Below are 13,381 nucleotides of genomic sequence, written 5' to 3' on the forward strand. Positions count from 1 at the left end.
ATGTACCCCTCTGGTGGGGTATGTTGATGATGAGGGAGGTAGTGCATGTGTGGGGTGAGGGGCATATAGAAACTGTAATTTCCATTCAATTTTGCTATAAATCTAAAACTGCTCTGAAAAACAAAGTATATTAAACAAAAAAGAAGATGTTATGGAATTTAAAGATCACAAGATTTCTTTGCCATAAAACATCCAGGAAGACTAGAGCTTGTAAGCAGCCCTGTTAGTGAGATCAAAAGTGATCACCCTGTGATAGGATTTTAGCAGTCTGGCTACTGCTAAAAGTAGACAGGAACTTTTATTAATTGAACTTCTTCTCTATGACAGACTTTAATCACAGTTTTTTTTCATATCTCCTGATTCTTCCCAATAACTTCTGAAGGCTGGTATGCATACATTGAAACATTTTATATCTCTAGCTGAGTTTTTTTTCTAGGCCATGACCAAAAGAGCACCATGGTCTGTTTGCCCTTTTTGGAAATGAAGTTTATATCCTCAAAGAGAATTGACTCTAGAGAAGTTTCAGAAGTGGCTTTGACCACTTTTAAGCAGTTTGGTCTATAAGTAATTGCAGGACTTCTCAAGGGGCACTGTTACTCCACACAAATAAAAACTGTTTGGGATTTTAGCCCTCTGTTGAACTTCTTAATGGAATGATATACTTACGGATTTAGGAGTCATGTCTTTGTGTTCTGTTAGGCATGATATGTGTAACTATGATGCTAACAATAATAGGAATCAACAAATTTGGATTTTATTTCTTAAATACCTACTATATGCCAACTTAAATTATCCTATTTAATTCTTCCAACAAGCTTACAATTAAGTATTATTTTCAGTTTTGCAAATGAGGCAAAAAAGGGTTAGCTAAATTGCTCTACAATTTACAATGATGATTTATGGAATTGGAATTAAAACTCAATGTTGTTGGGACTAGTCCCCAAAATCTGGCCATAAACTGGCCCCAAAATTGGCCATAAACAAAATCTCTGCAGCACTGTGACATGCTCGTGATGGCCTTGACGACCACACTGGAAGGTTGTCGGTTTACCGGAATGAGGGCAAGGAACACCTGTCCCACCCAGGGAAGAAAATTGCTTAAGGCGTTCTTAAACCACAAACAATAGCATGAGTGATCTGTGCCTTAAGGACATGTTCATGCCGCAGATAACTAGCCAGAGCCCATCCCTTTATTTCAGCCCATCCCTTTATTTCCTATAAGGAATATTTTTAGCAAATCTTATGACTGGCTTGCTGTCAATAAATATGTGGGTAAATCTCTGTTCGCGGCTGTCAGCTCTGAAGGCTGTGAGACCCCTGATTTCCCATTCCACACTCTATATTTCTGTGTGTGTGTCTTTAGTTCCTCTAGCGCCGCTGGGTTAGGGTCTCCCGGACTGAGCTGAACTCAGCACAAAGTTTTTTGACTGTATGTTCTATTATAAACAACACTGAAAATTGTGCTTGTGGTTTTGTCTTTTAGTAGCGTCTGAGAGTGAGTCATGAGAAACAGTACTATGTATATGTGGATGGGTGTGCAGATGAGCTGAGATGTGCAGACAGGCAGATAAGCTGACTGCTTTTTTTTCCTAAAAAGGAAATGACAGTGTAAAAAATGCTCTGAAAGAACAAACAAGTATGGCAACACCTTTTTTTGGAACGCCCATGGTATACATTCCTCTTTTTGTGTGTGGGATTGTTTTGTTTTACTTTAAAGGAGTCAAGCAACTAACTTGACCTGCTTCTCTTGATGCTTTTACCCTGGTATCAAAATGAAAAACATCATTTATCATAGTTCAAAAAAAACTTTAAAATGTATGAAGGTCAAGGAATGTGTGCGACCCACTTTGTGCAAGAGCTGGTTAGTAACAGAGCCTGGATTAAAAGTCAAGCTTCCTGACTCCCAATCTACATCTCCACAGTGACTCCTGTGAATGTAGGAAACGATGCCCTTCTGTGTGGTTCAGGCAAAGCCTCCTAATCAGGCCTGGGGAAGGGACTCCTAGCTGGACTGTATTCTAGAGCTGTTTCTTTGGCATCCTGATCTACATTCCAATGTTCCCAATTAGCATTAATTGAGGGAGAAAGAGGAGAAAACTGGAGCCTCCCCAAAGCTCCCTGCTCCACAACTCATGGAGGGGGTGGTCTCTGAAGAGAAAATGTTGATAATTACAGAAGTTGAGGCTGTGAATCATTGAGCTGCTACCAGCTCCCTCCTGGGAACTGTTCCCTTGCTTCTCCCCCAGCTTCCCCAGCTTCCCCAGCTCAATTAAGCAGCTTGTTTGCCTTCTCATTAGCAAAGCTTGTTAGCACTTTGTTCTATTCCCCTGAGTTGCTTAGGAGAAAAGTTTTGTGGGAGGATTTGCTTCATTGAATAGGTCTAGCTCTCATGTTGTTTATGAGATACTGAGGTACCCATGTCCTCCAAACAGGCCATGTATAACAGTGGTAGTTCAGCAATGGGTCCAAGGCTCCCCTGTTTAGCCAAAAGGAAGAGGAAGCAAAAAATCTAGACCGGGTAAGGATAGGGAAGTTCAATGCAACTGCCTCAGAACCAATTGATAAGGAAATATTTAAGACCTGTTTTGTACACATTGCTCAAAGATTCCCAGGCGCATTGCATACTGTTGGGCCTCTGCGCAGAGGTACCCATGCCTTCTGATCTCTCCTCTCCATATACAGAATTTGTACAAACTCTACACATTGCTACAGCTTTTCAGAGCTCATCAACACTTCCATATTTCAGTAGTGCCTCCCCACTCAGGCAAGCTCCTACTTCTTGAGCATGAGCTTTGTTCCTGTCTTACTCAGAACAGAGACTGACTACATCAATAGGGGGATTTCTGACCCTTCTCATTAAGATCAGGTGAAGTGACATTGAAAATTGCCCATTTTTTTTAGCCCATTCAGACCAACCCTCAGCAAGTTAATTTAATACCTATTTGTTGACCACCGCCAACATTAGTAGAATACCAGTAAAACTACTGAGTGACCACTAAAGTGGCTATATAAATGTATAAAGGAAACTGAGGCTCAGAAAGGCTATGTATCTAGTCCAGTCTGACAGAAAAGAAATCATGAGTCTGGTGTTCATGCATGGTGAGTGGTGTAGAAGGAGGACATTCTGGACAAAGAAATAGAGAGAAAGTAGGGAGATTGTTCGGTATTTAGTAATAGTCCAGAGTGGATACAGAGGAAAGTATATAGGGGGTATATAAATAAATGGAAGACCCAATTAAAGATAATAGATTCAGAAAATGTTAAAGCTTCATCATCACTCTGGTTTTACTTTCCCTGACCTGAGACACCTGGATCTATTAAAGGACCCATCCTTAGTCTCCTGAAATATCTAAGGTCTGAGTTACAGCAGAAACAAAAGACTCTTTAGTATAACAAGGGTCTCAGAACCTGCCCCAATTTCCCCCATTCTCTGCCCCTAAGCGTTAGAAGGAGTTTTTAAGTTATGCCATTATCCAGCCTTTGCTTCCTGGGCCTCAGCCCATGTGCTTGAACTCCTAGTGTTGCTGCCTCTTTCCTTTGGGGCACTAGACTGTATTTTCCTTTTCTGATTTACACCCATGCCTATGCCTCCCACAGGTAGGCAGGTCTCCCGGAACCATGGATGTTCTCTCTTCCTTCTCATTACTTCAACAATTGCTGCATGGAGCAGACTGTTTTACAGAGAGACCAAAGACAACACCCTGGAAATAATCTGATTCCATATTTTTGAACAAGCCAAAAAGCAGCACTAGAAAATTAATATATAAAGCAGGTAAATACAACACAGCAAACAAACTAAAATAGCATAAATGGGGAATTGAAGCTCTGGCTATTTCCTATGTCCTCTTTTCTCCCCTGGCTCTCCCAGCACTTTCTCTTCTGAGATGATTTAGTTCAACCTTCTCACTTTTCTGATGAGTGAATTGAGGGCCAAGGAGGTAATGTGACCTGCCAAAAGATGCACAGCTCATTAGTAGCTAAGGCAAACTAGAACTTGGCAGAGGCAGGTCACGGAGTTGAGTCTTAAATAACTTCTATAAAATTGCTTATTAAAAATTATTATATATTTGATCAATAACCAATTTTTGCTTCTTATATTTCTGGTTTATGTCAGCAACTATAGGCTGTTTTCTGAATACCTTCATACTCTTTAGACCCTTTTCATACCTTTATAATCTTTAAATTTATTTCTTCATTCTAAGAGAGGATTATCCCGATTTTTACATAATGAATATAAAAATATTACTGAACTTGCTCTAAGAAAATATAAATTCAACCCTAGATTCACTCCAGCAGACTGAGTGACTGTGGTAAGACTTTCTCAACCGCATTCTCTTTGTCTGCAAAATGAGAGGCTGGCAGTGGATGACTGCTTACATTCCTTCCATCTTAGGGAGTTTTGATCCTATGATTACAACACTTCTTAAAGAAAGTAGGATCTGAACTAGGTCTATATGGGTAAGATCCAAATATCCAGAGCAGAGATGGGAAGGTGTTTGTCCAAATTCAAGTGTTGCCACTTTTTGGTTGTGTAATTCTGGACATTTTTGTTTGTTTGTTTTTGTTTTTTGAGACAGGATCTGGCTCTGTTGCCCAGGCTAGAGTGCAAGGGCACATCTCGGCTCACTGCAGTCTTGGCCTTCTGGGCTCAATCAATTCTCCCCCCTCAGCCTCCCAAGTAGCTGGAACTACAGGCATGTGCCACCACACTTGGCTAATTTTTAAATTTTTCATAAGGACAGGGTCTTGCTTTGTTGCCTGGGCTGTCTGGAACTCATAGACTTAAGCATCTGCCAGCCTCAGCCTCCTGAACTGCTGGGATTACAGGTGTAAGTCACTGCTCCCAGCCTGGGCAACGAATTTATCTCTCTTTGACCATCTCTTTCCTTATATTTAAAAATATTATCATCTCCACAGTTCTCTAAGGCTTAAAGGAAACAAAACATACAAAGTGATTAACACTGCTCCTGACACTTAAGAGGTGGTCATGAATAATAGAAAGTCTTATTATTCCAGAGACAGGATGTATGGAAAAGAGATTTTAATGCCTGGCTCTTTGGATTCAATCATTATGTTTACCATATTCTTTTTTTTTTTTGAGATGGAGTCTCACTCTGTCGCCCAGGCTGGAGTGCAGTGGCGCGATCTTGGCTCACTCCAAGATCCACCTCCTGGGTTCACACCATTCTCCTGCCTCAGCCACCTGAGTAGCTGGGACTACAGGAGCCCACCACCACACCCAGCTAATTTCTTTTTTTTTGGATTTTTAGTAGAGACGGAGTTTCGCCATGTTAGCCAGGATGGTCTCGATCTCCTGACCTCGTGATCTGACCGCCTTGGCCTCCCAAAGTAATAGGATTACAGGAGTGAGCCACCGCACCTGGCCTATGTTTACCATATTCTTAATGGCATAATATGAATAATGCACTTAAACCTTCCTTTTTCTTTAATTTCTTCATCTGCAAACTGAGGGCACCAATAAGATCTTCTCCAGAGAATACTTGTGAGGGTTAAATAACTATAAACATGTAAAGCATGTAAAATAGTAAACACTATCTACAAGATACACATTATTAGTTGAATTTTTTTCACATCAATTTCTACAATGGAAATTCATGCCTAGTTTTACATATACCTCACATTTTTTCATGTGGATTAGTAGACTTGGCAGTGCTACAAATCAGGCATTTACTTTGGACCCAGGTGGCCAAAGTGACCCTGGAGCATGCTGTGTATATCTCCGGGCCCTTGTGAAATTTACTCCAGGCCCTAATATATAGCTTTTGGGGCCAGATTTTTCTTCTTACCCTTTCTGTCTTCCTACATTGCAGTTATCTCAACCTGTTTTTGTTGAGAGGTGGTTGTGGTAGCAAAATCATTGGCAATTGCTTGGCTCACATTAATTGACATTGTCGAGGTTGTGTAGTACAATGAACCTGCGAAACTTACCATATACATGGAGACTTAAGTAGTTATTTAACAACTCATGGCAACATATACCTCATGTTGCCTGGCATATTCATCCATTTATGAATGGATGAATGGACTCTTAAGGATTAAATGAGGTTGACAGAGATTAAGCACCCTTCCTGTGACCACATCAGGAGTCATCTTCCTTTCTTAGATTATCTCAGTGCTCCAGGCTTACCTCTCTTTCACTCCACAATCATTTATTCTCTGCAAACTTTTAGGGTCCCTTCCTCTAATCTTCCTTAGGGCAGAGCTTCCCAACAAATATAGGTATCTGGTGTGCTAAACACCTGATCTCTTTGCCCCTCATCCTTTGAATGACCAAGTGGATCCTGAGAAAATTATAGCTCTTGGTCAGTTTGCATTTGTCAACAAGCAGCCTTTCTGTATACCTCAGTGTGTCATACAAATATTATTGCTTTAGTTTTTTTTCTATGATGTTAAACGAAGTGGGAAATAATCATCAATGTAATACATTAGGTTATGCTATAGAGTAAATATTTATGTTCCTATAGCATTCATAGGTTGAAACCTAACCCCAAAGGGTACTAAGAGGTGAGGCCTTTGGAAGTTGATTAGGTCATGAGGGCAGAACCCCTATGAATGAGATTAGTGACATTAGAAAGGATACCTTAGAGAGTTCCCTCTCCCCTTCTACCATATGTGGCTATAACGAGCAGAAAGCCATCTTTGAACTGAGAAGCAGACTCTCAACAGACACTGAATCTGCCAATGTCTTGATCTTCTACTTTCAAGCCTCTAGAACTGTGAAAATAAATTTTTGTTGTTTATAAGCCACTGAATCTGCGGTAGTTTGTTATAGCAGCTCAAACTGTGTAAGACGAGGTCTAAGACCCTGTCTAAGGCCCAACTCTTTGGCCTTATCTTTTATGTTGACATCAGTTTTAACACTCTAGAAGGGTAGAAACTGTATGTATGTATGTGTGTGTATATATATATACACACACACACACAGGTGTGCACATATATACACACAGAGAGACATATACATATAATATACATATATGTATACTTACCCACATGTTAAAATCACAAACTCTGCAGAGGCATCAAAGTTAAGGTTCTGTCATCTAGGATGTTCATATAGTTGATCATCCAAGTGAAGCCCAAATAATTTTAAGAATGAAACAGGGCACTGTTAATAGCTATTCTGGGACAAGAAGCATTTAACTAAAACTCTCTAGAGCAAACCAGAATATAACACTGTATTGACATGCATTTTTAAAATTCATGTATTTGTTTCAATAGACAGTACCTCTGGCTGGGAAAGGTGACTCACATCTGTAATCTCAACACTTTGGGAGGCTGAGGTGGGAGGATTGCTTGAGCCCAGGAATTCGAGACCAGCCTGGGCAACATGGTGAAACTCTGTCTCTACCAAAAAAACAAAATTAAAATTAACTGGGCATGGAGCATATGCCTGTAGTCCCAGTGGGGCTGAGATAGGAGGATGGTTTGAGCCCAGGAGGAGGAGATTGCAGGGAGCTGAGATCATGCCATTGCACTCCAGCCTGGGAGACAGACCCAGACCCTGTCTCAAAAAAAAAAAAAAAAAAAAAAAGACAATAGTATACATTATTAAAAAATCAAAATAATCCATAAAAGGTATATATAGAAGAGTGTTTCTTTAACTTGTAGGACCATTTGCCCCTTTCTACCCCTTGCCAGCCTCTATCTTCACAATAGGAAACAACTTTTAGTGTGTTTTTTACAGTCTTTCCATTTTTCTTTATGTAAAAACAAGCAAATATAAATATTCTTACATGCCCTCTGGAGCTCTTTCTATATCACTGAGGAAGGTGCCTCCTCATTTTGGTAAACATCTCTGTGGTTTTCCGTTGTTTGTTTCACAAACGGGAGATTTAACAAATCTCCCATTGAAGTGCTCTTGGGTCACTTCCAGTCTTCTGCTATTACAAAAAGCAGAACTACAGTGAACAACCCTCTGTATATACATCATTTCATATATGTGTGTATACACATCTGCAGGATAAATTTTTAGAAATACGATTACTGGGTCGTAATACAAATAAATGTGTAGTTTACACAAGTTTTGCTTTTTCACCCAATGTATGCTATTTTGTACTCTTATAAGCAATGCATTAAAAGGTCTGCTCCTTGCAGCCTCTCCAACAATGTATGTTTTTGAACCTCTGGAACCTTGTCAATCTGAAAAGTCAGAAAATTTGTTTAATAATAATTTAAAATTGCATTCATCTTATTATGAGTTAGACTGAATGTCTTTTCACATAAGTGTTCCTACTGTTTCATAAATGCCTATCTTGGGGTCTGTTTCCCCCATTCCAAATTAAGCATTTTAAGGAAAGGAACTGTGTGTTAGGCATCTCATATTTTCCCTAGTATAAGGGTGGGAAATAGAGTATTCAATAAATGTATTTTATGAATAAATAACAGAATCACTCAGATTTACTCTTCTCACACTTTTTTTAGCTGTACTTTAGATCACCTTTTCTAACCTTCAAATCACATTTTTTCTTGGAAAATATTATTACACATAAGTCTGTCCATAATATAGAATATTTAGATGAAAAAATTTAAAATCACTTATAAAATTAGTTAAAGCAATTATTTACCTATTTCTTTTTAATGATTTCTCATAACGTAGGCTTTTTCAAATATTAGCAATCATATTATGCAATGCTGACACTTTTGAAATTCTCCTTTCTTCACCGAACCCTATAGCACTCTTAGTTGTCTCTCTTGCTAAACCATGAATTTGTTGATACAGGCAGAAGGCCTCATTCTTTTCTCTAACTTCATTTCTAATACAGCATAAATGTTAAATGAGCACTTTACAGGAAGAAGATCTCGTGAGAAGAAATTAAACAGTTTTCTTAGCTAAGCAAGGCCTATATTTGGAACATTTTCACTTTTATCTCTTCATGTTACTTTTAATTTACAAACCTCTCATTCCTCATTATATACAATGTTACATTTTTAGCACATATTTCTGGATTGATTTTGTTTTGTGTGTAATTTTCTTATAAACAGGCATTTGTATCACACTGATTGCTTTCTGAAGGCGAACACGCAGCCATCAGTTTTACTGCCAAGATAGGGTGATACACTGCAAAGCATAGGGGAAGTCTGTATCAGAATACGTCTTATAAATCCCATAGATAAAGCTGCAAATTAGGGGTGTTTTAGTATTTGAGACTATGAAAGATAAACTAATTTTGTCAAATGGCAGTTGCAACCATTCATCCTGCAGAAAGGTCACATGTTTCTGATGAAGTGGAATCTTGGCTTAAGGCAGGAGAAGACTGAATGAGAACCCCTAATTACCCAAGCACATGGATAGTTTTTTACTCAAGGAGAGAGTCTTCCAATCTTGGGGTTACCATATTTTCTAAAGTGAAACTCTCCAAACAAAATGTCATCTTTTCCTGCTGTTTAAATAATTCCAGCTCTCTCAGGAAATTTTTCAGGTTGATATGAGGACACTCAGTGGTTTCCTCTATATTGATGTGATCCGTGTGAAAATCTTTTACAGTGAATGTTCTGATATCCAATTTAATTTTGCTATTATCTTGTGTGATTTTCTTTTTTGCTTCTGATTCCTAAATTTCAAACCGTATTTGTATCTACAAGTGATGCAAATGTATTCTTCTCCAGTGGATCAGGGCTTCAATCTGTTATTTATACGGCCTCTACATCCATCCAGTACCTGCTTATGTATTGTGTTCAGTTGAGGTCAGAGTCCATGTACTGACCATAAGGCTTTTATGAAAATGATGCCGATAGTGATGAAAAGGAAAGCGATGACGAAAACATAAATAAACATATGTAAATGCCACATAAAATAATGATATGGTGGCTGCATAAACAATGACAGCAATACTGGTGGTGGTGGTTTAGAACACTGCTCGGCAAATAGAGAGTATTTGACAATGATTAAATCAATGAATAAACGATAGGGGAGATAGTGAGGGTAGTGGTGACGGGGATTGCTGTGGAGACGGAGATAGTCAAAGCAGAAGTGATGGCACTGCTGGTCTTTCTCATATTGTGGTAAGGTTAATAATGGAAAAACACCTTTGCAGGGACATGGTAGGAGCTGGAGGCCATTATCCTCAGCAAATTAATACAGGAACAGAAAACCAAATACTGCATGTTCTCAATTATAAGTGGGAGCTAAATGTTGAGAATACATGGACACATAGAGGAGAACAACACGCACTGGGGCCTGTTGGATGGTGGAGAGTGGGAAGAAGGAGAGGATCAGAAAAAGTAACTAATGGGTACTAGGCTTAATACCTGGGTGATAAAATAATATGTACAATGAACCCCTATGACACAGGTTTACCTATGTAACAAAACTGCACATGTACCGCACATGTATTAAACCTGCAGATGTACCTCACAGATATTAAAATGAAAGTATTACACATTAGTAAAAAAATAATGGCCAAACATATTATTTACTCCTTTCTGGTCATTTGGCTGATCTTACTAGAAGGGAGTAGAGATGAAACTGATTGGGAAGTCTTTTTGCAAAGTAATTTTTAAGAAGATCCAACTCATTTTTGGAGTGATCAAGGTGTTGTTCTCCACGTATCCACAAGGATATATGAGTTGGATTTGTTCTCTTTTTATAAAAGGCTATGTGGGACTTGCAAAACTTCTAGTGGCCCAGAGGAGGCAATGCCCCTGGGATTAAACTCTAAAGTCCACAGTGAGGGTGGCAGACTTGAGAAAAGTCATTTGAGACATAGAGCTGCTCTGCTGCACTTGCTTTTGCACAACTTCTTGCCCCAGAGAAATCCTTATTGAAAGCTTTACACACTTTGCAACTCCAGGGAACATGCAGCAAGGAGCCCCTGAGAGGCCCGCATTTCCGGGAACATGAAATATAAGTAGAGGAGTGTCTTGGGGTAGAAACGATGCTGAGGAGAATGCTATAAGTTCTAATGTCATCAAAACCATCAGGTAACGGACAGGAGTGGGGCCGAAAAGATGAGAGTAGCCAAAGAAGACAACTAGATGAAGGCTTTGGACCTTCCTGAATGAGGCTTGTTAGGGTGTGGGAGGAAAACTCAAGTGACATAGGTGTTGATTCCCCTCAAAACCCATAACCATTTTCCAATTTAGGGAAACATACATTACCTGTGCTGTAAGAGTCTTAGGAAACAAATGCTTATGGCTTTCTTTTTTTTTTTTTTAAGAGGAAGCTGAGGTTAAGTAAAAAGTTGCTCAACCTAATTGTTTAGTGGCAACCAAATCGCTGACTTCAGAGAAGGCTTTTCCTATTATACCATAGGACCTCTGGCTTCTTTGCTTCTTTGCTTCTTCTTGGCTTCATGGTTTTCCTTTTTAAGAATTCCTAGCACATACCCTTCGGGGATTATTTTTTCACCCAGCACAGTGTATCTGCTGGGTGAATTATCATCAGGCACCACGGGCCTAGGATATTATAGCTTTTGGACATTCTGCATTTCTTTTATTTTCCATTTTTTCTTCTTCTAGTTCTTATCAGGATAGTCTAAACACTTCAGAGGGGCTTCCTGAAAGAAGCTTCAACAGTCACTTTTGGGACATGACTTTTCTTCCTTCTCCACAGTCCAATGTTGTTGGTTATTTTCTCATTGGGAAGTACAGAGGGATAGCAATAGGAATTTTCTAGCTCTCTTGTTACTGGATGGTGGAATAGGGGAGAAAATCACTGAATCACTAGAGCACAATATTATAACATAGAAAGGGATTAAACTGGGATCAGGAGCCTTGGTTTCTAGTCCCAGCCCTGCTACCAACAGACTATGATATGGGGCCAACCATTTCTCCTTTTGGGACCTCAGTTCCTCTAGTGCAAAGTGAGGAACATTGATTAGATAATGTCTCAAGTTCCTTTTAGGTGCTCAGATTTTACGAATAGAGGAAGAAGCTTGAAGTAATTTATATTCTATGTTTATCGCTTATTCCTAGGAATCATGGATCATGTCAATCGTAACTGGACCCAGAGTTTTATCCTTGCTGGTTTCACTACCACTGGGACCCTACAACCTCTTGCCTTCTTGGGGACCCTGTGCATCTATCTCCTCACACTTGCAGGGAACATTCTTGTCATTGTCCTGGTACAGTTAGATTCTGGACTGTTCATGCCCATGTACTTCTTTATCAGTGTCCTCTCCTTTGTAGATGTGTGGTATGTCAGCACCACAGTGCCCACGCTGCTGCACACCTTGCTCCATGGGTGTTCACCCATCTCATCAGCTGTATGCTTTATTCAGCTGTATGTCTTTCATTCCTTAGGGATGACTGAGTGCTACCTGCTGGGTGTCATGGCACTGGATCGCTACCTTGCCATCTGCCACCCACTCCACTACCATGCACTCATGAGCAGACAGGTACAGTTACGACTAGCTGGGGCCACTTGGGTGGCTGGCTTCTCAGCTGCACTTGTGCCAGCCACCCTCACTGCCACTCTGCCCTTCTGCTTGAAAGAGGTGGCCCACTACTTTTGTGACTTGGCACCGCTAATGCGGTTGGCATGTGTGGACACAAGCTGGCATGCTAGAGTCCATGGCACAGTGATTGGTGTGGCCACTGGTTGCAACTTTGTGCTCATTTTGGGACTCTATGGAGGTATCCTGAATGCTGTGCTGAAGCTACCCTCAGCTGCCAGTCGTGCCAAGGCCTTCTCTACCTGTTCCTCCCACATGACTGTGGTGGCACTATTTTATGCTTCTGCCTTCACAGTATATGTGGGCTCACCTGGGAGTCGACCTGAGAGCACAGACAAGCTTATTGCCTTGGTTTATGCCCTTGTTACCCCTTTCCTCAATCCTATCATCTATAGCCTTCGCAACAAGGAGGTGAAGAAGGCTTTAAGGAGAGTCATGGCCAGGCGCGGTGGTTCACGCCTGTAATCCCAGCACTTTGGGAGGCCGGGGTGGGTGGATCACGAAGTCAGGAGATCGACACCTCCTGACCTCCTGACGGTGAAACCTCGCCTCTACTAAAAATACAAAAAAAATTAGCCGGGCGTGGTGGCGGGCGCCTGTAGACCCAGCTACTCGGGAGGTTGAGGCAGGAGAATGGCGTGAACTCAGGAGGCGGAGCTTGTGGTGAGCCGAGATCGCACCACTGCACTCCAGCCTGGGTGACAGAGCAAGACTCTGTCTTAAAAAAAAAAAAAAAAAAAAGGAGAGTCATTGACAGGATCAGAATTATTTTAAGGGAAGCTCAATGATCTAATTTGTCATAGCCCAGCTTGTTGGTAATTGTGGGAATCAGCTGGTTGGCTTGTCAACCATGTGGTCAGAGTCAAAAAAAAACACCAGTAAAGAAATAAAAAAGATCAGTAGTCAAACATGCTGCACACACCCATGCCTGAACTGGTCAAAGTTGGAAGATGTAAAGAGAAAGGGGT

General features: G+C 40.4%; 1 protein-coding gene across 1 annotated transcript; it reads left to right on the forward strand.

The window, feature by feature from the left end:
• Positions 1-11,939: 11,939 nt before the first annotated feature.
• LOC100606863 (olfactory receptor 6N2-like) lies at positions 11,940-12,878 on the forward strand. The gene is given in 3 exon segments (XM_012511107.2): positions 11,940-12,158; positions 12,223-12,240; positions 12,243-12,878. Coding segments are annotated over 3 exon segments (873 nt in total).
• Positions 12,879-13,381: the final 503 nt, after the last annotated feature.

Source organism: Nomascus leucogenys, chromosome 12, assembly GCF_006542625.1.
Source record: "Nomascus leucogenys isolate Asia chromosome 12, Asia_NLE_v1, whole genome shotgun sequence".
In the NCBI taxonomy this organism is placed as follows: Eukaryota; Metazoa; Chordata; class Mammalia; order Primates; family Hylobatidae; genus Nomascus; species Nomascus leucogenys.